Source organism: Mastigoproctus giganteus, chromosome 3 (genome assembly GCF_048544385.1).
Source record: "Mastigoproctus giganteus isolate SK-2022 chromosome 3, ASM4854438v1, whole genome shotgun sequence".
NCBI lineage: Eukaryota > Metazoa > Arthropoda > Arachnida > Uropygi > Thelyphonidae > Mastigoproctus > Mastigoproctus giganteus.
This window is the reverse complement of record NC_143577.1, coordinates 231,657,631-231,683,411: the sequence shown is the minus strand read 5'-3', so window position 1 is coordinate 231,683,411 and position 25,781 is coordinate 231,657,631. Positions and strand designations below refer to the sequence as shown.

Here is a 25,781-nt window from a genome sequence, read left to right as displayed (position 1 = left end):
CTCATTTAGTTTGGCAGCTATCTGAGAATGATCATCTACAGTCACACCATTAATGTCAAGTGGACCAATCTGATTCCTCCCCTTCCTTTAAGAGTTTATATAAGTAAAGAAGTCTTTGCTGTTTTTCTTTGCATCCATTGCCAAAATTTCTCATAATCTGTCTTTGCTTGCCTAACCTCCTTTGTGACTTGATTACAGACTCACTTATATGAGTCTGTAATCAAGTCACACTCACCATAGGCTTCTGTGTCACCTGATAATTTATATGCATCCAATGCATTTTTCTTATGTACCATGAGTCAGTTGTTCATCTGACATCCTTTTGGGCCTAAACCTAGAACAGTATTTCTTGTTTTTTTTTTTTTTTATGAAAACTGCAAACACGAGAGGTATTAGAATCTATAGTACTTAGTACTGTACTTGGGTTGTAGGTTGAGAAGATGAAAGAAGATATTTGTTGAATTTCTGTAGACTGTAATTTTCAGGAAATACATATGAAAGAAGGTTGTTTCAGAAAACAATAGTTGAATGAATAAACGAGGAAGATGAAAAGTTTGAAGTTGGACAGTAAATGGATTTTGGCTGGTAGCGGCACATGTTCGGACTGTTTGAAAGAGAGAGTCGGAATAATAGAAGCCAATTCAGAAGAACAGTGCCCATGGAAGTATCTGTAGAAAAGGCATGCAGCAGAAACAGTATGTCTATGAGACAGTGAGTGAAGAGAGACTGTTAGAGAGGAGTCATTAATTAACCTAACTGCCCTCTTCTGAATGGAATCTAGAAGCCTGAGAGAGGTTTTGGGGGCACCACCTCAGATGTGAGAAAAATATTCCATGGTAGGGCAGATTTGCAATTTGTACAGAGTGAACAGCTGTTTGTAAGAAAAGTAACGCCAAGATTCAAATTCTCGAATATCGAGAATTTGAAGCTGATTGAGCAGGGCAAGGTTTCTCAAAATGGAAAGTTGAATGCAATGTGCTATCATCGGCAAAACTATGGATAGGATTTCCAGTCAATGGAAGAAGGTCATCAATAAACAAGAGGAAAAGAGTGGGGGAAAGAACTGAATCTTGGGGGACACCAGCATTAGTGGAGAAGTTAGAAGACAGAGAGCCATCTACCATCACCCTCAGTGAGCGATCAGAGAGAAAACTGGATAACCAATTACAAAAAACAGTTAACAAACCATAAGATGGAAGCTTGTTTAGAAGACCTTTATGCCAAACACGATCGAAAGCTTTTGAGATGTCAAGAGCAACTGCTTGTGTTTCACTGAACTTTTCCATTGAATTTGTCCATAAATGTGTAACATAAGCCAGAATATCACCAGTGCATCGACACTGATGGAATCCATACTTGCGATCGTTGATCACACGGAAGGTTTCTCGGTAGTTTAAGAGTGGCAGCTAATTGATTTCTTCATTACTTTAGAAAAAGTAAAAGTAATTGTAGTGGGACGAGAATTGGATTTGTCACCCTTTTTAGGAACTGGCTGGATATGAGCAAATTTCTAAGCAGAAGGAAAAACACCTTTGGAATAAGAAATTAGAAAAAGGCAGCAAAGAACAGGAGCAAGTTCAGGGGCACAGGTTTTGAGAATAAGTGGAGAAATACCATCAGGACCTGGTGCTTTCTTAACATCAAAATCCTCCTGACATCCTTTTGACGGAAGACCACAGGAGGCATTGAATGAAGTGTGTTGGGAATGGTGGGAGGTGTTTTACCAAGATCCTTAATACATGAGTTATAAGAAAAATTGTATGCCAGCAGGTCAGCTTTATCCTTGGCTGAAGTGACAACAGAACCATCTGGTTTGGACAGAGGTGGGAGCAGAGATGGGCAAAAGTTGCGGCCAATAGCTTTGGCAAGAGGCCAGAATGCTGGGCTACCATAAGGGCAAGAAGCAAGGTTTCTACTCTTGTTCAAAATCTAGTCTGCACTGATTAATAACTGCTTTACAATTGTTGTGAGCTTTGGTGTAGGCAGAAAATAAAACTGAAGAATTGGAAACAAGCCAATTACGATATGCAACGCTCTTCTCTTGAACAGCCTTAGCACATTTATTGGAAAACCAAGGTTTAGATAAAGGGCGAGATTTTAAAGTGGAGTGTGGAATAAAGGATTCCATTCCTACAAGAATAATTTCACTGACACGATCTGAGCAAATGGTGACATCAGAAATTTTGAAACAGTAATCCCACCAAGGAAAAGAAGAAAAGAAATCTTGCAGGTCATCCCATTTTGCATTCTTGTAATGCCAAACAACACCAGGTTGGGAATAGGCATGAGATAAAGGCTCCTTTGGAGAAGAGACAATCACCAAGTTGTGATCTGAGGTGCCTAAAGGACCACTCAATTTGACCATGTACTTAGAAGAGTTGTTTGTGAAAAAAAGATCAAGCATGTTGGCTGTATGGTTAGGATTATCTGGTATTCTTGTAGGTAAGTGAGCAATCTGTGCCAGGTCATTAGTAATTGCAAAAGCCTCAGCATCTCGACCAGCTGGAGTTGTGAACATTAAAATCACCAAGGAAAATTACCTCACTGTTAGGAAAGTTGGACTGGAGAAAGTCAAGTTGCAAAGAGAGGAAGTCAAAGAGCTCTAAGTGATTAGTGGAATTGGGAGAACGGTAGAGACACAGATGAATTTGACCTAATGATTTAGAGAGATTTTAAGCCAGAGAAGATCGAAGAAGGAGATTCCAAATTACCAAGTCTCTGACAGGGAATATTGGAACGGACATATGCACAAGTACCACCTTTGAGGCGAAAGGAATCGTATAGCGAATAATTTGGGAAACTGTTGAAACAAAAAGCCCTAGTAGCTTCCAAGATTACTACCTTGAGTGCTTCCCATTTAGAATATGCTGTTGGTAACATCATTAGTTGGCCCTACTGTAGTCACCTTTACAAAAGCAAAAACCCTTAACTTTACCCCTGATGATAGTTACATCTTTAAGTAAATCCCACATGAGTACACTGTGATAACTGTCACCTAGTGGTTCCTTTATCTGTAAATTCTTAATGGATAATCACTGCTGGTAATCAGATGAAGAGTGTTACTCCCTTTGATTGACACTCTAGCATGCTGCTGCTGTACAGCAATCATCCAATAAATCCACCAAAAGCCTTCCTAGTGTGCAAGTGACCAATCCACAAGTTCCAGTCAATATCTGGCAAGTTAAAATCCCCCATTATAAGACATTCTGATTTACTGACCCATTCTATTTCTCTGAATAATTGTTCATTGTACTCATCAGAATCATTAGGCCTGTAACAAACTCCTACTCTTATTTTTGCTTTCCCAGTGCTTATATCACACCAGACTGACCCAACATTGCACTCTCCATCTATATCAGCTGGATGCACTTCCTTAGATTTTATGTTTCTTAACTAATAGCATAACTTCCCCTCCCTTCCTATCCTGTCTATCTTGTCTGTGCACATTGTACTCCCCAAATTCCAATCCTGCATTCCTTACCTCTTGTGTGATACCATGTCTCCGAAATCTCAACAATATCCGGCTTTGATGTCTTGACCAGCACTTAAAATTCATCAAATTTATGTACTATAATCCTAGCATTGGTGTACATGCAAGTATACATGCACCTGTTCTTACTCTTAGTTACTCTAACACAGTCCATGTATTTACTTGTTTCATGACTCCCAGCAGTTCCTGAAATCCCCAGCAACTTGCTTTCCTTCCCCCCAGGAAACCACTGAGTATCTACTGAGAATAATTAACAATCGTCTTCTCCACTGGTGAAGCATTACTTATTTGAGGCAGTGCAATATTAGGGAACTCATTGTGAAGGTAGCCATAATATCAGATGTGATAAAACAATGCCATTTTGCCATTTTCAGTGATTCACTGTGTACAAACGTGATGTAAGTTCACTAACCTGTTATGTTTAGTGAATATCCTGTAAGTTGAGGCTTTATCACTAAATCTTTTTCAGATTATATCATATGTAAACGCTGTTTCTCAGCCCATTGACCCAATTTTCCTAGATCTTGTTGCAGTAGCTCATTCTGATAACTTTTGTTAACCACCTTGCTAACCTTTGTATCATCTGCAAACTTAGACATTAAGCCTGATATATCTTTATCAATATAATTGATAAATATTGAAAACAACAATGGACCAGCATTAAACCCTGGGGAACTCCACTAATAACATTATTCCGCAAAGTGCTGTGCCTATTGATAACCACTCTCTCTCTTTTTCAACTTAGCCATCCCTTTATCCAAAGCAGTAGCTTGCCCTTACTGCCACAATGCTCCAGTTTGTACAGCAGACATTTATGTGCAACAGTATCAAGAACCTTCCTGAAATCCAAGTAATATGATTCAAAAATAATTTTTTGCATCCAGTTTCTTGCTCACTGCATCATGGTAACCTATTAGATTGGTTAGAAAAGACCGCCCCTTCACAAATTCATGCTTTGAGTGCAGTACATTGCATGCCTGTCTAAATGGCCCTGCATTACTTCTTTAACCAGTGATTCCATTATTTTACCTGGAACAGATGTTAAACTAAAAGGTCTGTAATTACTTATGTTGCCTTTTCATCCCCCTTTATGAACTGGAGATACAGTCATACATCTCCAGTCCATAAGGACTTCCCTCAAATCCATGGGTGTTCTCATAATTATGGATAAGGGTTTGCTTACCTCCTTTGATGTCTACCTTAATATAATTGGATATATTCTATCCACCCAATGTGCCTTTTTTATATACATCCTCAACAATTTCTCTTCCACTTTCCTTTCAGTTATCACAAAGTCATTTAGCTCCTTTGTTAGAGTTTGACCAATTTTGGTACACCTCATGTATTAAAGCAGATGCAAAAAATTCCTCTGGTATCCCATCATGTGTGAATGTAGATGCAAAGAATTCCTCTGGCATCTCCTCACGTGTAAATGTACAGCAGGCCCTCATTATAACGCGGTTCGCTTTACGCTGATTCGCTATAATGCTGTTCTTATATTATAAACCCGTATCTGACTATAACACTGTCACAAATCATTATAATGCTCTTTTACCAGCATACAGAAGATTGCATTCTTGGCATATTTAACGAAAATGTTTCGTCTGATGGAGTTGATAACTTGAAAACAAATAGCAAAACAGCATTAAAACATTTCCCATGCCGACTTGAGAAATTTTCCCACGCTTAGTGAAATTTTCTCACATGCTAATTAAATTGCAGTACAGTGACTTGTTACATAGTTCTGAGATCAACATTTTAAAAAATGATCAAGTATATTGCTTGTAATATTTGCGTTATATGCATTTATCCGAAGTCCAGTCATCACTCAGTATAGTATTGGACATTGTGCGTAACGGACAGTTTACTCGAACATTGAATCATAAAAAATGTAACTGCATTGAACCAAAACTTACATTTTCGAAGAGTTAATAATGGTGGACAAAAATGAAAAAGCAACAACGTCTGGACACAGTACAAAGACTACAAATGCAAGAAAAAGACTGAATTTGAAAATTAAATTAGACGCTTTTGAAGCAAATCAATTCCGGTCAATGGCAAGCGGATGTGTGCCATAATTTAAGACTGGCAGGTTTAACTGTAAGAACAATTATAAAAATAAAGAATTAATTTTAGCAGTGGGAAAGACAGCTGTTCCACTGCAAGCAGCTAGGGCTAGGCCGGCTATTAGGATTGAAATGGAGAGACTTTAACTACTTTTATTGAAGATAATATCCAATGCAGAGTTCAGTTAAGTTAAATATTATATATATATATAAAAAAAAGAGAGATTAGCCTATATGATGATCTGAAGAAAGTTCACCTTAAAAAAAAAAAAAAAAAAAAAAAATGCAGAACCATTTAACCGTATTCTTATAAAACTAGAAAGGGCTGGTTGAATAAATTTAAAATCCAGGGAGAAGCTGCAAGTGCAGATCAAAACTTTCAAAAAAGAACTTGTTAAAATTATTGAAGAGGGGTATTATGTGTTATACTTCTCAACAAGTTTTAACATAGATGAAGCAGGACTTTTTTGGAAACGAATGCCTAAAAGAAGTTTCATATTGAAAGAAGAAAAAACATGCCAGGTTTCAACGTAGCCAAGGATCGGTTGACTTTATTGTTGAGTGTAACGCTGCGGGGGATTTTAAATTAAAACCCCTTTTAGTTTACCAGGAAGAGGGCCAGAGTACAACCCAAAATCGACACATTTTTCATGATTAAATTCATCATTTAAATTCATGATTTTAATTGAAATTTTAAGTTTAATTTTGATACATAAGTAGTTACCACATAATAATATTACCATGTAATGCAGAATATTTTATATATACAAATATTTGAATGTTAAATATTTTGACTGACATTTGGGCATCTTCTCACTACCGTTTATTATTGATTATGAAATATCCTATGGCCCCGACTGCAACTCACAAATACATATGTTACCTTATGGGAATGGGGCACTCGCTTAGCGCAGATTTACTTAGCACTCCATTTTTCCAGAACGAATTATCAGCGTTAAGCGGGGGTCACCTGTAGATGCAAAGAATTCCACATGTGAATGTAGATGCAAAATACTTATTCAATTTGTCTGGAACCTGAGCAGGGTCCTCACAATTAACTCGTAATCATCAAGTTGCCCAATGTTATTCGCCTCGTCTTTCTACTGTTAGTATAAGCATAGAAGTCTTTGCTGGGTTTTTTTTGCATTATTTGCCATAGACTTCTCATAATCTGCCTTAGCTTGTCTAATCTCTTTTGTGACTTGATTATAGACTAATTTATATCTACCATAGGCTTCTGTATCATCTGATAATTTATATGCATCCCATGCACTTTTCTTCTCTGTTATATGTCTCAATAGTTCATTTGACATCCATTTAAGTCTAAGCCTTGAACAGTATTTTTTCATTAGTATGAAAAGCCTAGTAGCTTCTTTGATTACTTCCCATTTAGAATTTGCTGTTAGTAACATAATCAGCTGTTTCCACTGCACACAATTTAAAAACTGTCTGAGACCTATATAGTCACCTTTACAAAAGCAAAAGCCTTTCCCTTTACCGTCGACAGTAGTTGTCTTTAATTAAATTCCACATTAGTACACTGTGATTTCTTCCATCAAATTGTCTTTTATCTGCAGATTCTTAATGCATGAAGAATCACTGCCGATAGCCAGATCAAGAGTATTGCTTCCTCTTGTTGCCTCTCTAACTTACTGCTGTAGAAAACAGTCATCCAAGAAATCCACAAAAGTCTTGCTAGTGTGTGAGTGAGAAGCCCACAAATTCTAGTCAATCTCTGGAAAGTTAAAATCCCACATTATGAGACATTCTGATTTTTTTGGCCCACTCTATTTCCGTGTATAGCTTGGCATACTGATCACAGTCATTAGGCCTATAACACCTCCTCTCAGTTTTGTTTTTCCGGTGCTTATATTGCACCAAACTGACTCAACATTGCACTCGTTACCGAAGTCGACTGGATGCAATGCCTTAGACTTAATATTCTTCTTAACTAAGAGCATAACCTCTCCACCTCTCCTGTCCTGTCTGTCCTTCCCATATAAACTGTACTCCCCCATATTTAAATTCAGCATCACTTACGTTGGACTGGCACCATGTCTGCTATATCTACAGTGTGTGCATTCAACGACTTAATCTGTACTTCAAATTCATCAAATTTATTTACAGTGCTTCTAGGATTAGTTTACATGCAAGTATACATGCATGTGTTCTTACTCTTAGTTACCATAACACAGCCCATGTGTTAATTTGTTCCATGATGACCCAAGCAGGACCTGAGGTTCTAGACACCTTGCTTCCTAGTCTTTTTCTTGTTCCAATAGAAGCAGTGCAAGAATTATTTTAGTCCCAAGCTAGCCATTTTGCGACCCAGCTATCACTGCCTCGACAGCATCAGCAAATATTCATTCACTCCTATTCAAGCATATCCCATTCCTGTAAAAACTGTCTATCCTGTTAACAAGCACAGGCCATGCAGAGAAAATTGCATCCTATGAGCCTTGCACATAGGATACAATTTTCTCTGCATGGCCTGTGCTTGTTAACAGGAGAGAGTTTTTACAGGGCAGAATTGATTGATAAGGCTGTCAGCATATATTCCCTCCTATTGTGTATGGATAGAATTGCAGACACTTCAAATTTAATCCTAACTTACGACTTTTTGCCAACATTGCCCTGCTCTTGTTAAGTAAATCCTCAAATCCCTTTCTCTCAATATCATTAGTGCCAATGTGTACAACAGTATCACCTTTTGTGCCCTTAAAAGATGATATATGCTCTACAAAGTCATCTACTTTTGCCTCTGGCAGACATACCCTGGTCCTATTTCACCCATCCTTCTTGTATGACATAATTCCCATTTCCATGACAATAGGGTCACTGACAATAACTAGCTCCTTTGGGACCAGCACGTTCTGCCTTGAAGATTGCCACTGGGTTGTCTGACGCACAAGAGTGTGCTCTGGCAATGAGTTGGGCAGCTGAGAGTTTGATGGACCTCATTTTAATCCCTTCGAGGCCATCTGCCCTACTGTTCAAACTCTCATAAACTCCCATCAGAATACTGAGTTGGCACCTAATTCCTTCACACTCTCTGCACCCAGCACACACAAACAAACACATCCTCCTTGGCTGTATCATGTCCTGTTCCCGTCTGTAATTCCAGCTTTGGAGAACAAATAGTTGCATAGTACTGCTGATATTAACTAAAACATTGAATTTCTTTACATATTTGTCAGTATAAAGATGCCCCACCAGTGTTTTCCCCAGTACTCAGTATCACTCTAGAAAATTAGTAAAATATATATGTATTTAGTAATATATATAAACATAAAAATGCTACTAAACCTAGTGTCCTGGGGAACTGGAAGTTCCCTAGCCAAGGACACTAGATTAAAAAGGAAGCTTTAATTAAAAAAAAAAAAGCACTGTAGATCTTCTCTTTCTGTTGAAACTTTGGAAATGCTACTGGCAATCAAGTAATAACAATGGCCCTGTTGTCAAAACTTGACAGCAGGGCCATTGTTATTACTTGGTTGCCAGTAGCATTTCATTTAAAAATTCCTGAAGAGAGCAACAAAGTCTGCAACACTTGCTTCTTGAAGCAGTTATAATCATATGATTTCTAACAGGCATTTGAAACAAATCCACAAAGATAAAAATCCTAAGTAATCAGCTGTGTGAAAGCATACTGTACTGGTAAACAAATTCTGTGCATTTTAATATAAAATCATATGTTTTTGAAAAAAATGAATTTCAAGATCTAATACCAGTGTATGGATTTTAAAAAAATCAGATTTCTTCCTGCTTACAGTTAACTGATGTCCATCTTTTTGAAATTCAAAAATTGGCAACTATGTGTGTGTATATATATATATATATATATATATATATATATTTATACATTTTATTATAATTATTAATATTTTAAGAGTACATTAACTAAGCAGTCCTCAAACTTTTGTTTTAGCTCTTTTATTTCGTAACTTGGATATATTAACAACTGAAGAACGTATACTGGCTATGCTGGGTCAGCTTACTTCTCTTCCAATTAAAAGTTTGCGGGTAGCTAAAGATCATCTTACTAATACATCTCGCGGGTTCTGTTTCGTAGAACTTCATTCTACTTCTGAAGCAACTCAGCTCCATGACTTACTTTTGTCAATGGGTGGACAGTTCTATGTTGACGGAAGACAAGGTATTAAATAAAAGTTCTTGCTTTAGTTTTAAAATTGTTGTTTATATTGCTGTTTTGTTACTATTATTTATAATAACTGTCCCTTTTTAGTCCAACTGCAAAAGCAAAAAGCTAGTTCATTATTGGTTTGAAAGGGTCTCACACCAATAATGAATTATTGGTGTGAGACCCTTTCAAAAATTAAAAAATAGTGTCCTCTGTAGAAGTATGATAAAGGTGATATAAGGCAAAATATAAAACATTACGAGATTAAATAAAAATAAAAAAAGTTGGCAGGTGTGAAATCACAGTAATAGAGGGCACCAAATATTTTTTGAAATTGTTTTACTTTTTTCATTTTTCTCCCCAGTAAGAGGTAAAGATTGAAGTTATAGTGTTTTACATTGATTGCCATTTGGAAAAATATGTGGCCAGTTATCTCTTAATATGAGATTGTCAGCACGTGCTAACTTTCATGTTCAATTTTTTCTCGACTGTTTCGTGTACTTTTCTGCTCACCATGCATGAGTATTTTGGCTTTCAGCATTGCTGAATAGTTTGAAGTCACACTTCTTCACCTAAAAATATCCTAGCAGTATCTGTTAGGATTGCCTGCAGATTAATTTGAATGAGCATGTTAATATGATTAACAGTGAAGTTTTAGCAAGCATACTGTTAATGATAACACTGACTGACTGCCAAACCCTTTGCAATCACCAACTGTACTTGTTGCATAGAATTTCATGAATAAGTGCCTACACTGTTACTGTGTATAACATCACTATCAGAAACTGTTCTGCAAATTCCCTTCACAGGCTGGCCGTTGTCCAATTGGGTAGCATGCATAACCACAAATAAGGTTACTTGTTCGAGCCTGTATCTCACCACAAAAAATGCATGGCCCATTGTGAAGTGGAGCATTGAAAATATAGTTGCCTTTCATAATTCAATATTAAGCAGTCACAACAAATTTGTAAACTCTTCTGGTCTTGGCTATTCAGAGAATAAATGGAAATTATTATTATGTTATCACTATGTTCACCACCATTACTAAGATTTTTTGCTTATTAATGTCACCTTGGCTGACAACACCAATCAAAGCTATATCAAGGCATTTTATATTTATGCTTTCATTATATTCTACAGCAAGGATTCTTAACCTGGTGCTCATGAACACCATTGTGTTCTTTAAAAAATAAATTTCGCTTGTGACCAATCCTAAAATGGGTGATCGCAAGCACCTTTGCTTAAGCTTAAAACTTTATATATAAATATTTGTATTTAAAAAAAGGTGTGTTCTATTTCTCAACTTTCTGAGATATTGTACAAAAATCCATGCCAATTTTCGCCAGAAAATCCTTATTTTTTCACCCAATGCCTCAAATTCTATGAAATAGTGTGGGATCGCTATTTCATAGAATAGTTAATAATGTCGTAGAATTTAGTTTACAGTGGACACAGAACTCGACCTCAACAGAAAACATGCAAGTGACCACCTGATTGATTTACCTTTGTTCTATCAAAAACCTCTGTAAGAGATATTCTCCAACCTTCTTGGAAAGAAAAATGAAAATGGCTTTATAAGTTGTTTGCCTCCATTGCATTTATGATGTAAACTTGACACTTAAAAAGCACTGTTATCGATGTTTCTCTTGGAAATATTCAATTTTATTAATACTGTCAAAGTTTGACTTTAACCACCAGTCAAACATTAACCAATAAATGATAATAGATTTTTTTTCAAAATAGTCATATTATGAGCAATTTTTGGTACAAAATCTCCAATTTTAGTTAGAATACTTGTCTCACATTGCTCTGGGGGCAGTAACTTGTTATAAAAGTGATGTTTAATTTGTTAAATTCATAAAACAAAAAGCTGGTACTTTGGCACTGAAATAGTTAGTCAATTTCTTTTTACAAAAACAAAATTTTGAGCCCTTTTGCTTTTGTTGATTTTGGTTAGTTAACTAAATGTTTCTTTAGTGAATATGTGGAAAATTTTTGCAAATTTATAGAGTTTTACAAAAGTATTCTTAAAAATAAAATTTAGAGATACCTTTTGCACCAATAAGTATAACTTTGCCAATGTTATACACACATAAATTTTAACTTTGACTACAAATTTTTTTAGACTAATATTTCTATTTTTCTATCAAACAGTCGTTTTTCTGTTGTTGGTCAAAATTAAAATTATAGGGGTCACAGTTAGCCCTATATGATTTTAACTTTGACCAATCAGTTTTTTTTAATAGCTAAAAACAAACTGAACGAAGGCAATCAAAAACACATGCAATCAAAAAATTTTTTATATCCCCTAGAATTTATGATTTCTTTTGTTAGTGATTGGTGGAAAATTATATATTTTGCAACATTTAAATCTGAAAAACAGCCAAAGTCAATCAAAAACAGTCACTTTGATGGTACAGTGAAACTTCCCTTTAACGGACAGCCATGGGGAACGAAAATGTGTCCGTTACAGAGAAGTGTCCACTAACAAGAAGTCTGAGGGAGAAAAAAAAAAAAAAAAAGAAAGAAAGAAAAATCGTAAAAACGTTTAATGTAAAATTAAATTAAAATATATACAGATTTTGCACAGTATTTTTGTAAATAATATACATACAATTGTGCTATGCATATTATGACTTTATCTTAAGAAAAATACATACAGTAATCACTTATTTTCTTCCGCACCTTCTTCCAGCTGATAATTTTGTTTTCAACATTTGAAGTGAAGAAACCATCGAAAAGTCCTTCAGTATCTTCTTCAGCGGCGAAAAACATTTTTAAACGATTGATTTGTATGAGCGCTTCTTCTATTTTCATCGGTGGTTCGTCGTTAATATGTTCTTCTACAGAATGACCTCCTTCCATTTCTTCATCCTCATGAGGAACTTCTTGAAAAATATCGATGATAATGTCGTTGATATCTAGAGCACCATCTTCTGTAGTGAGGTTTGAGTCTATATCTTTGTAGCCAGGGTCACTTGTAGCGGAAGTATCGTACATTATCAATAGATGTTGAAGTTCTTGTTCTTCTTGGTGCTCCACATTGCTGTTCACAACTTCAATTTTTGCGTTTGAGAAGCCAGACTTTACAAAACAGTTCACGACAGTTTGTTTTCTAATTGCGTTTACTGAAGAGGAAATCCATTGAATCGCATCTAGGATGCTGATTTTCTTTGCAAGGTCACTCGCACATGTTACATCGTTCATGTTTGCAATGAGATGTCTTAAAACACGTTTTCTGTAGTGAAGTTTAAAATTTTTTATTATCCCTTGATCCAAGGGCTGACACTCTGCAGATGTCTTGGTGGCAGAAAAATGATTTGAATGTTGGACAATTCAGTGTGCGGGTGAGATGCAGCATTATCCATGAAAAGAATAATTTTTCTGTTTTGACGAATCATGTTTTGGTTAAAGTGACTTATCCATTCGCTCATGATATCTCGTGTCCTCCACGCTTTTTTATTAGACTTCCAGTCAACATCCAAAAGATTCAACTTTATGCCCTTGAAACAACGAGGATTTTGTGGGTTTCCTATAACAAGAGGTTGTTCAAAGTCTCCCAGCATATTTGTACACAATAGTACAGTCAAGCGTTCCTTAGAAATTTTTCCGCCCTGGCACTTTTCGTTTTTTAGACTCATTGTTTTTTCAGGAAGAGCTTTAAAAAAACAACCCTGTTTCATCACAGTTGTAAATATCCTTAGCTTCAAAATGACGACATAATCTTCCAATTTGACGGTCCACTCTGTTACAAAAATCTGTTGATACTGGGGTTTGGAGGGTTTCCAAACCCCAGTACCAACAGATCCACCTTCACCACTTACGGTTTTCCAAGAAATTTTATGCCGAGTTTTGAACTTGTCTAGCCATCAGAAGCTTTGAACTCATTTACTCCCATAGATTTCGCAACCGCCAAAGCCTTTTCCCTAATAATAGGCCCATTAATGGGAATTTTTTTAGCACGTGCCCGACAAATTTGAAGTCCAACAGTTTTCGGGAATGATTTTTGAACCTGATCATTTACATGTTGCCAAAATTGTTTGAGCAGTTAATTTTTTTCCCTTTAGGATGTCGCTTACCTGCGTCTTCCCGATTTTGAATTTTACAGCGAGATTGCGATTTTTGCCGATCATACGCATTAATGAGTTTGACTATCGTTTAAAGTTAAATGTTTACGAGAAGACATTGTGCACTTCACACGACACTGAACAAAACTGAAACTGAAAAGACGAAAGGCCGACCATATTCACCCCCTCCCTGCACACACCGAATTCATCAGAAGTTTTACACGTGCCTTAAAATTCTTGAAAAAGGGTTTAGAACCGCGACGTAAACCTTGATAAAATTCAGAGAATCGGAAATAGAAAATAAACACACGATTGAGGCAATACGTGGAAGAAAAGTTCCTAGAAAAAGGGCCGTAAGCTCGCCCGCTGTCCGTTATGGGGAGATCATATTAAGTGCTAATCTGAACGAAACAGTGCAGATTGCCTGTCCGCGTCCGTTACAGAGAATGTCCGCTAGACAGAAGCTGCAAACACGTTAAAACCAATAGAGGTGAGTTGGGGAATTTGAAAATGTCCATTGTAGAGAGATGTCCGTTAACAAGAGGTGTCCGTTAGGAGAAGTTTCACTGTATTCTTAAAATTTTTTCTTATTAATTATTGTTAATTTGACATTTATTTAGTAAGAAAAATTTTTACAAAATACTTTGTTGAGAGTATGGTCATTGTTGCTGTAGTGTTGCTACAGACCTAGGATACTGCCTCATGTGATTCTCACTTTCTGGTTTTAACAGATTAGAACAGGTTTCTACTGGGTTTCACTCAATTGCCCAGCTACAATAGGTACTGTATATGTATAGTGCTGACTTTAACGGTGATGAAAGTGTTATAGTAAGAAATCTTTTGATTTTGTGTGCAAATGCTTAAATGTATTTTCTTTTAACAGATTTAATTAAAGTTACTAAACCCTTTCAAAATGAATAAGTTTTTTTAAAAAAAAAAGGAATGAAGATGATGAGGGAAAAAAATTATGCATCAAAGCTACCTTTGCAGTTGTCTGATTTAGACCTACACTTTCCAAATGCAAAGAAACAAAAAATTAAAAAGTATGCATTTCAGTCCTCTTGGGAATATGATTATTTGTTAATAGATAATAGTACTGTAAGTGGTGTAATTTATTTATTATGTCAGGATTGTTTGGCTGGCTATTGGAAGTCGAATCGTGAAAGACATTACCATACAAAATATGCCATAGGAATTTTCATGAAGCTTTTCTCAAATTTAGTGATATACAAAATCTAAACTTCAGGAAGAAAAAAATAAACTTGAAAGACAGAAAAATATTTTAAATTGAGGCCAAGCTAATAGTAGTATAGTGTTAGCAAATGAAATTTCATTTATTTTATCAAATATAATTGCAAACAATTAATTGCCTTACACTAGTGGTGGAATAATAAAAAATTGTGTAATGTCATCATTAGAAGTGCTTGCTAGGGTCTTACCAGAGAAACAAAGCTACCTTAATTAGCTCCAGCAAAAATATTCCTCTGAGTAATGATACAGTTTCAAATCAAGTTCATAAAACGGCAGATGTAATATTCAGTGAATGAATTATTAGGTAGAATCGAAAGTTGTGTATTTTTTTCATTGGTACTTGAGTTGACTGATTGTTCGGGCATATTGCAACTTGTGCTTTGTTTGATTCAGCATGATGGCAGCTGTGAAGAAGATTTTTTGGCTATTTTGCCGCTTATTGGTCATACAACTGGAAAAGATGTATACGATGCACCAATGAAATTCCTCACAGTGCACAAAATTGATCTGAGCAAACTTTTATCAATTGTTATCGATGGTGCACCTTCCATGATAAGTAAAAACAAAGGCCTTATTGCTTATCTTAATAGAGATGAAAGGATACTTAATTTTGTGCATTATCGCTGTTTGATTCATATTGAGGACTTGTGTTCCGGGATGAAAGATCAAAAAGAAATAGAATGTCTTGAAGTCATTGGTAAAGTCATCAACCATTTATTGCTAAACCCCTAAATACGTGACTTATTGCGTATTTAGGGAAAAATCTTCCAAAAAAATAAAAATATTTTTGGAAGATCTTCAAGCACTGCATTCTGATCTTATTATCCATACAGAGGTTTGCGGGCTCAGTCATGTAAAGGCACTCCAGAATTTGGGAGGTGTTTGAAGAAGTAAAAGCTTTTCTAATAGAAAGCAGTGAAAACCTTTTTAATGAAATTTTTACTGAAGATTTCAAGATTACACTTTCATTCATGGTTGACATCTTCAGCCATTTAAATGAGTTAAATTTAAGGCTACAGGGAAAAGATAAATTTGTGGTAGTTTTATATGAAGAGATTACTCTCTTTGAGAAAAAACTTCAAGTTTTAAAAGAAAATTCGTTTAATTTTCCTACTCTTAAAAAATGTCTGGAGGAAACGTCTGGCGAGTGCCGATTGTTCGTAATGAATGTAATCAAAGACCTTAGTGACCAATTCCAAGAAAGATTTGAATACTTGAAAGAGCACCTCCCAAAATTTGAATTAACAATAAATTACAGAAATTTTGAAATCAGTAACTTGGAAAAAAATTTCACTCAAAATGAAGTAGCAGCTGCCAAGTTAGAACTTGTTGATAATGCAGTTGTCTTTAGCTCTGAAATGTCTTTTCCAACACAAAACTATTTTAAAATTCTGGGGTTCTTCCGAATTAAAAAAAATTCCTTTATTACAAAGAGAAGCATTCAAAGTACTTTCTATGTTTGGATCAACATACACGTGTGAAAGTGCTTTTTCATTAATATACAATATCAAAATCAAAAAAGGGCAAGATTGTTGACATCACATTTGGAAGAAAATCTGCAATTATATCTTCATAAGGGAGAAATTAATTTCAAAGTTTTGGTATCATTTCTTCAAAGTCAAGGTTCACACTGATAAGGTAATAAATATTAGCACCCAAAAATTTTAATTGAGAAGTATAATTCTTTTATGTGTAAAAATAATAAGAGAAGTTTACCTCAGTATAGTGCATAGAACACTTCCATATTAAAACGAAACATAGAACACTCTCCAGAAATTAAAACAAAAAAATTGAAAATCTTACATTACAGTAATAAATAATTAAAAATCAATTGAACACAATTTAATGCAATTAAACATCAATTTAACACAATTAAAAATTAACAAAATTAATTAAAAGAATGTAACAAAAAAAATTGCAAAACGATTTTGCTTCCTGAAGCTGACAATGCTTTTCGACCAGATGTTGTGATCACAGGAATAAAAATGACTGAATAGGGGTGAACATGAAACTTAAATGGGGATTATTTGTCTTCGCATATACATGTAAAACCCGATGAATCTGAGATCAGATATGGCCAGCGAACATTAACAGAATTCTTGTGTAATTTAATTTCTACGGTTTCTGCAATTAATAGTCGCATATAATTACATTGGACACTAAGTATTTTGGCCTTACTCGAAAGGTGATATAGTTGGCCTCAATTAACAGTTTACTTAAGTGAAAAATTTCTTTAATAGGAAGCTTTGTATAAGTAATCGGTATAGAGTTACTATTTAATATATCCCAAATAATATCTGTGTATTCAATGTTTACATTCATGTATAACGAGGTAACATCTAGTGAGAATAAATTGTCATTATTTTTTACTATTTAACTATTTTTTAAAAATGTTAAATAGTAACTCTATACCGTGTTTTTTTTTTTTTTTTTGTTGTTGTTGTTGTTGGCACATCTGCTTCTGTGGCCATGTTGCACCTCTCAAGGTTTTTGCATTTTCTACTCTGATCCAAGCCCGAGGCGAGATTTGAACCCGTGACCTTTGGGTTGCCAAGCAGGCACTTTACCCATCCGGCTAGTCCGGTCGGCCTGTACCGATTAATTACTGGCGAACAGAGAGCATGTTGTGTGCTGGAGCAGTGTCTTGGTGGCAGATCCAATAGTTTTTTTCACATTTCAGGTCTCCTCCTTTGAATTTTGTCTCACACCTTTGTCAGAACTTCAGTGTATTGTGTTTGACTGACAGTCAGATTTGGTTGAATGTATTCAGGCATAATAATTTCTTTAATCCCAAAGAAAACAAGCATGGTTTTCATTTTTGATTTTGTCATTCTTGCTTTTTTTGGTCTGGGGGATTGTTTTTTTCTTCCATTGCATTACTGCCTTTTAGTTTCTAGGCTGTACTGAAACAGCAACTTTTATTGCAAGTAATTAAAGTACTCAAAATCTGCAAAATCTTCAATTTTTTTTCACAAACTTGGAGCCTTTGCATTCTTTGATCTTCATTCAAAATTTTTGATACCATCTTGGCACGCACTTTTCTCATGCCTAAATTTTCAGTTAAAATTTGTCTGTTTCTTTGTCCATATTGAGTTCTGATGCAAGCATTAGCATTAGTTGAGTCATACAATGGAAGAAAGCAAGCTTATGCAGCATCAGCCAAATAATAATAATAATAAAAAAAAACGCCTTCCCATTTCACCCATCCGGTTGCTTCAAATGTTTATCTAGTTCAGCCTTAAATTTATTTAAGCTATCAACTTCCACAACAACAGATGAAAATCTGTTCTGGCAAACTTCTGCAAATCTATTCTACAACTTTCTTTCCTCAATTTGAATATATGCCCCCTCAGGTTCTTAATCTGAGCAAGCAGAAGTATCCTGTCAGCATTGAGCCTGACCAAACCATTCAAGGCTTTATACACCTCAATCAGATCACCTCGCAAGTGCCTAGTCTCCAGATGCTGCAACTTGAGAATTTAAGCCTTTCTTTGTAAGTGCACCCCTTTGTTCCTGTCACCAATCTTGTTGCCCTTCTCTGTACTCATTCTGGCAACTCTTTATCTTTTCTAAAATGTGGCCTCCAGACCTGTACACAGTACTCAGAGTGTGGCCTGACTTGCCTTATACAAAGGGATAATCACCCCCCCCCCATTTCTCTGCTAGCAAAATTCGTATTTATCATTGAGAAAACTCCATGACCTGCTCTGGCAGCCCATGTGCACTGCTCAGAAAACTTCATATCTGTCTGCACAATTGCCCCCAGGTCTTTTTCATTCACCATGAATGTGTACCATACAGTTGGTATGTTTCTCTTGGGTTACTGCTACCCATATGGGGCACTTTGCATTTGTCAATGTTAAAACTTCAGTTGCCACTGCTCAGCCCATCTGCCCAACTTTTCTAGATCCTGTTTCAGTAGCATACTGTCTTTACTGTCATTAACAACCATGCCAACCTTTGTATCATCTGCAAACTTGGACATTAAGCCTGATATACCTTCATTGATATCATTGATAAATACACAGAAAAACAGTGGGCCAGCACCAAACCCTGGGGAACTCCGCTAATAACATTAGTCCACGTAGAGTAGTGTCCATTTATTACCACTCTCTACTGTCTCCCATTCAACCATCCCTTTATCCACTGAAGCAACTTGCACTCAATGCCATACCGCTCCAATTTGTACAGCAGTCTTCCATGTGCAACAGTATCAAAACGTTTCCAGAAATCCAAGTATATGATATCAAAATTATTTTTTGCATCTAGTTCCTTAGTGAGCACATCGTAGCATCCAATCAAATTGGTCAGACAAGACTTCCCCTTAACAAACCAATGCTGTGTCTGAAATATTACTGCAGTCCTATCTAGTTAATCCTGTATCACCTCTTTAACCAGTGACTCCATTATTTTCTCCGGAACAGAAGTTAAACTAACAGGTCTATAATTATTTGTTTCACCCTTTGCACTCCCTTTGTGAACTGGGGATACATTTGCACACCTCCTGTCCATGGGAACCTCCCCTGACTAAGGATGCTCCCATAATTATGGCTAAGGATTTGCTTACTTCCCAGTGTTTAGGTCACACCAAACAGACTCAACATTACACTGTCCACCCATGTCAACTGGATGCACCTCCTTAGATTTTGTGTTTCTTAATTAACAGCACAACCCCTCCTCCTTTCCTACCCTGTCTATCCTTTCTGTGCACATTCTATTCCCCAAATTCCAATTCTGCACTGCTTATATCTGTGTGATATCCCAACGATATCTGCCTTTGATGCCTTGATCAGCACTTTGAATTCATCAAATTTATTTACTATACTTCTAGCATTGGTGTACATGCAAGTGTACACGCGACTGTTCTTACTCTTCGTGACCCTGACAAAGCCGATGTATTTACTTGTTCCATGATGACGCCCAGCTGCTCTTGAAATCACTATCAACTTGCTCTCTAGGCTGCTGCTCATTACAATAGAAGCAGTGCAAGAATCACTTTCGCCTCTGCATGCGGCTTCTTTTAGTCTGTGAATCTCCTCAAGCCAGCAGTTTTCCGACCCACCTAACACTGCCTCAATAGCATCAGCAAATATTCTTGCACCCTTTCTATTTAAGTGTATCCCATCCCGGTAGAAGCAGTCTGTCCTGTTAGAAAGCATAGACCATGCTGAAAAAAATTCTGCCCCATGAAATTTGCAAAACCTCTCCAGGGCCAAATTGATTGACAAGGCTCTCATCATATACTCCCTCCTGTCGTGTCTGGGCAGAATTGCGGAAACTTTCAAATCTAGCCCTAACTTGCGACTTTTTTTTCAGTAATTACCTGTACTTGTTAAGTAAACTGCATATCTCTTACTCTTTAAGGTATTAGTGCCAATGTGTACAACAATATCACCTTTTGTGCCCTTAAAAGATGCTATCTCCTCTACATACCCTTGACCTGTTCCACATATCCTTTTTGCATAATGTATTCCCTGTCTCCTTGACAATAACTAGTTCTTGTGAGACCATGCATTCTGCCTTGTAGATTGCCGTTGTGTTTCCTGATGCAGAGGAGTGAGCTCTGGCATTGAGTTGGGCAGCTGAGGGCTTAATGGGCCCCTAATATTAATTTCTTTGAGGGCATCTACCCTAAATTCTGCCCCACGAAACTTGCAAAACCTCTCAAGAGCCAAATTGATTGACAAGGCTCTCATCATATACTCCCTATCATGTCTGGGCAGAATTGCGGACACTTTCAAATCTAACCCTAACTTGCGACTTTTTTTCAGTAATTACCTGCACTTGTTAAGTAAACTGCAGATCTCTTACTCTTTAGGTTATTAGTGCCAATGTGTACAACAGTATGCCTAATTTCTTCACAGTCTCTGCACCTAGCACACACAAAGACATCCACCTTGGCTAGATCATGTCCTGTTCTAGACATGCATACATTTCACATTTTGCACATTTTATTTTACTGTGATGCATTGGAGAATCATTCCCTTCAGTTCTCCCGCGAGCCACAGTACTACCGCTACTTGTGCTCGCTGCTTTGCTGCTCTAGTCTGGGTCATGATTGTCTTTAAGTATAATTTAATTAACAATGGAATTTAATAAGATTGATAAATTTTACTGATTAATTGATAATACTATACTAATCTAACAGATTTCTAATACAGTGGCACGTGTGTCACTATTTACTTTTATGTTTAACCTTATGCTATGAAGTTCGGGATTTACGTTACGCTATTCCGTATTGTATAACAATGGCTTCTAGTTGTGAACAGTAAGATCTACGGACTCTAAGTGTTAACTTTCAAAATCGCTATCTGAATTCAAATAAACCAAGGAGCTTGACTAGGACTATAAAGCTACTTATTGAAAATAATTAGTATAACAATTAAGTCAGTAAAACAACTAAATGTATATAAAAACTTAGCGTTCGCCAGAGCTGCAGAAATCTTGGCCTACACGGTAATAACCTTGTACCAAGTTACCAATCAAACAAGGTTGGGGTAGTTCCTAAACATCTAATGCTTAAAACGATGATCACTTCTAGTTATTGTCCTTACCCGGTCCACACTTTCATCAGTTTTCACGGATATTGTAGGGCCTAATTGTTCATCTTCCATATTCTCTCTTCCTTCTAAAAATCTAATATGCCATTCAAAAAAAAAAAAAAGGCGCCTCCGTAGCCAGGTGGGAAGGAGCAGCAGCAGTGCGTAGCACACGCTTCTTGATTAGACCGGGGTTCGAGCCCGTCACCACCAAATACGGAGGATGCGGAAAGGTCTGGGAATGACCACCGCATATTCCCGGAGCAATATGGCCTTAGTTGCTAATGCTCCTAAAAACAAAACAACAGCCATTCAAAAATGAAAGCTCTTGGCATAGTGCCTTCCCCATAAACTTGAACTAACAACTCATAACTTTCAGTTGGTGTTTTCTTTAGTTTTGCTAAAAATTTGAGGTTGATTCATTATTAGATTCTTTTGTATGTTATTTTTCTGGCAAACTGCCAAAACAAGGTAATGAAAACCTGTCTCACTGCAAAGTGAATGAGCATGTTGGAACCTGACTTGGCAGACAACTTTGGAAAAGTTCAAGGTCAACTGTTATGCTTTTGTTTCTCACATGGTACTCAGTGTGTAGTGGCTCTGCATCCAGTCTTGTTATTTAATAGCCACACCCTTTATGATGCTCAGTACATCAGCTGGAATAATTGGACTGGTCTGCCTTGGCAGCACAGTTAGTGAAGAATACTCTTTCAAGACAAGTTTCCAAAGATGGAACAAGAATAAATATCATAAATGCAGTTCATTTCGTGAAGGATAATTTTTATGATAGAGTAATCTCTGATCACCAACCCTGGACAATATTGGATTAGATGTTCTTTGCTGCTGTACTCATCATATCTGAATCTTTGATTGTTTCGTCTGAGGATTCTTGAAACCTGGTGTATAGGAATAATCCGTAAATAAAAAGGCCTATGCGCTCTGGATTCATTTCTATATTCACTATTTTGCAGCACAGAGCAGAATGGAGAGTAAAATAAAATGACGGGTTGTAGTTAAAGTTGGTTTAATACTAAATACATGCAATAAACTGTAAAACAGAATATGTGTAAATACGTACAGTAACCGGTAATACAAAAAGCTTTCGGGCTTTATGTAACCCTTCATCAGTTACTCATTGGACTGAAAGTTTTAGAAACATAGAACTTAAGAGCGTGCGATGGCAGTCATGTACAGTGAACTGCGTGATGCAACAACTAATCGTTGGAAGTTAAAGAAAGCCTGTGACGTATGGGAACATTGCCAACGTTTGTCAGCCGTGAGAATGGTTGCTTCGATAATAGGATGAACACAGTATCCTCTGTTTCTGTTGACAGAAGTATTAGAGCACATCATGTGATGTGCCGTGATTCCAACCAGGCACGGCGTCAGTAATGGTGGGACTGATCAACATCCATGACATTGCAGCGCAGGTTAATGTCGTGTTGAGTTGACCAGAAGTGCTCAGCAGTGGCCGAGTGTTCTATGTCCATTAAGCGAATGGCTCTTTCATGTTCTGAAATATGCTTGCAGAGTCTTCTGCCAGTTTCCCCGACGTAGCAGCTAATGCAGTCATGGAAAGAAATGCAGTAGATTAGCCCACTCTGTAGTAAGGTGGGAATGGGTGTTTTCATTTTGGAGATGAGAAATCGCAACTTCCTGCCTGGGAGTTGTATGCACCTTATCCCATGAGATTTTAGTACCCTAGAAACTTGCTTTGAAAGATTTGGGTAGTATGGGATAAAGGCGCTCGGGGTGGAGTCATTACCTTGGACGGTCCTGTCAGTCACTACGTGGTCACGAGCTTGCAGGTCGCACCTGTCTAGGGTAGTGGTGGGATAGCCACATCTCATGAGATCTGTTTTGACCCTAGCAATCTCTGTGCACCTCTCATCTGTTGTTCTCAAGTGCGTGCCATCACGTCAGACCAGGGTGTCCAAGTATGGTAGGGTATTGCCCGACTCTAGTTCCTTAGTGAATTTTATGAAAGGTGACAGAGAGTTAAGGTGGTCTAAGAGTCAGTTGCCCGAATCCCTGGGAATGACTACAAACACATTATCCACGTAGCAACACCAAAAGGTCCGACGTGGGGGGGTGCGCTCTACTGCCATACTATCCAAACCTTTCACAGCAGGTTTCTAGGGTCCTAAAATCTCATCAGATAAGGTGCGTACAACTCCTATGCAGGAAGTTGTGATCCCTCATCTCCAAAGTGTAAACATCCATTCCCATCTTACTACAGAGTGGGCTAATCTACTGCATTTCTTGCTGTGACTGCATTAGATACTACGTTGGGGAAACTTGCAGAAGACTTGGGAAACATATTTCAGAACATGAAAGAGCCATTTGCTTAGCAGATAATGAACACTTGGCCATTGCCGAGCACTTCTGGTCAATTCGACATGACATTAACCCACGCTGCGATGTCATGGTTGTCGATCAGTCCCACCATTACCGACGCCGCATCTGGTTGGAATCACTGCACATCACGTGCTCTAATACTTTTGTCAACAGAAACAGAGGATTTCGTGTTCATCCTATTATTGAAGCAACCATTCTCATGACTGACAAACGTTGACAACGTTCCCATACATCACAGGCTTTAACTTCCAACGATTAGTTGTTGCATCATGCAGTTCACTGTACATGACTGCCATCACACGCTCTTACGTTCTACGTTCCTAAAATAGGCGCCTCCGTAGCCAGGTGGGAAGGAGCAGCAGTGCGTAGCACACGCTTCTTGATTAGACCGGGGTTCGAGCCCGTCACCACCAAATATGGAGAATGCGGAAAGGTCATGGAATGACCACCGTATATCCCGGAGCAATATGGCCTTAGTTGCTAATGCTCCTAAAAACCAAACAACAACAACAACGTTCCTAAAACTTTCAGTCCAGCAGTTAACTGATGAAGGATTACATAAAGCACGAAAGCTTTTTGTATTGCCGGTTACTGTATGTATTTAGTATTAAACCAGCTTTAACATGGCCCCCATTTTATTTTACGTTCTGTTCTGCTCTGTTCTGCAAAATAGTGAATATAGGAATAATCCATACACCATCAAAGCATCGAAAGTTGAAACTATGGCCTGCAGTTAGGGTGAACTTCATTTTGACATCTGTAAATGGTCTTTGATCGACAAGGATCACATATTGAATGTTTTTGCTTAAACAATGAACTGCCATGTCTTATGTGTTTAATGACACCATACTCACCAGTGTAGTGTGAAAAAATACTCAGAACTGATGCATCATTTTCTTAATGATTCTGTAAGTGTGGTAATGCTAATTTAATAGTGTTGTTTGTTTTTGTACCACTTTATAACAGTGATTGAACATTACTTGAATTTGGCTTGTAGTTTGTAAGGGTTAAAACAGTGGTATAGACTTAGTATAATAGATCTCACTTTTCAGGAGCCATTTTAAAGAATAAAAAAGCACTGCTTATTTATGAGTGAGAAAGTCTTGGAAAAAGTAATGGTTGTGATTCTATACAAGATTTTCAGATGAGTTTTCTGTGGTATAGAGGGTTATACAATGAACTATTCCATTGGTTGAAAAGCTTCACACAAATTATACTGAAGAATTAATTGGCTATCACCATCATTATATGAAAAAAGCCAGAGTGTGTTTTTGTAAATGAGAACTGCATACTGAAACAGTTATTTAAATCATTTATCTTTAGGTTTAAAATGGTGCTTATTAAACAACATGGACAGATCAAAGGATGACATCCTGTAGGTGGAAAGTGAAGCAGGAAGAGACTTATGGTAAAGTGATGAAAGTGAATATGGGAACTTTTCTACACCTCGAAACCACTTTCCATTTGTTGCAATTTATAAGTTCATTCACTACTTTTTTTTGATCCTTGAGAAGTTAAGGAAATAAAACCCAAATAAAAATTCATATAATAAATTTTTATTTCAGTTTTATAGGGTTTACTAGAGGGTTCAGCATTTATTTTGGTTTCCTGGTATTTATTCTAAACATTTTACATCGCTATATGCATATATCTCAGATTAAAGGAATATTTAGTCACCACAAAGAATAGGAGCATTAAACCCATAACTCAGTTATAGTTCTTTGACGCTAGAGCAGGTGAACCGTATGTTATAATTTATCTAAAACCAATCATCATTTTTTAATTCTACTTTTTGAATTTTGGAATGTTGGATTTATTCAGCATTTGTAACTTTGTATTAACTGATAATGGGGTCAGTATGTTAGTCTT

The 25,781-nt window shown here is 36.8% G+C and overlaps 1 protein-coding gene across 3 annotated transcripts in view; it reads left to right on the top strand.

Moving 5' to 3' along the window:
• The window catches only part of LOC150088835 (RNA-binding protein 5-like), a 405,596-nt gene that overhangs the window by 220,375 nt on the left and 159,440 nt on the right, over positions 1-25,781 (top strand). For all 3 annotated transcript variants that reach the window (XR_016546742.1, XM_090369695.1, XM_090369696.1), the window contains one exon: positions 9,485-9,712. Coding sequence is in view for 2 of the 3 variants with exons in the window: in XM_090369695.1 (XP_090225821.1) it covers positions 9,485-9,712 (228 nt within the window). In the remaining variant the exon portion in view is untranslated. The remainder of the gene's footprint in view (positions 1-9,484; positions 9,713-25,781) is intronic.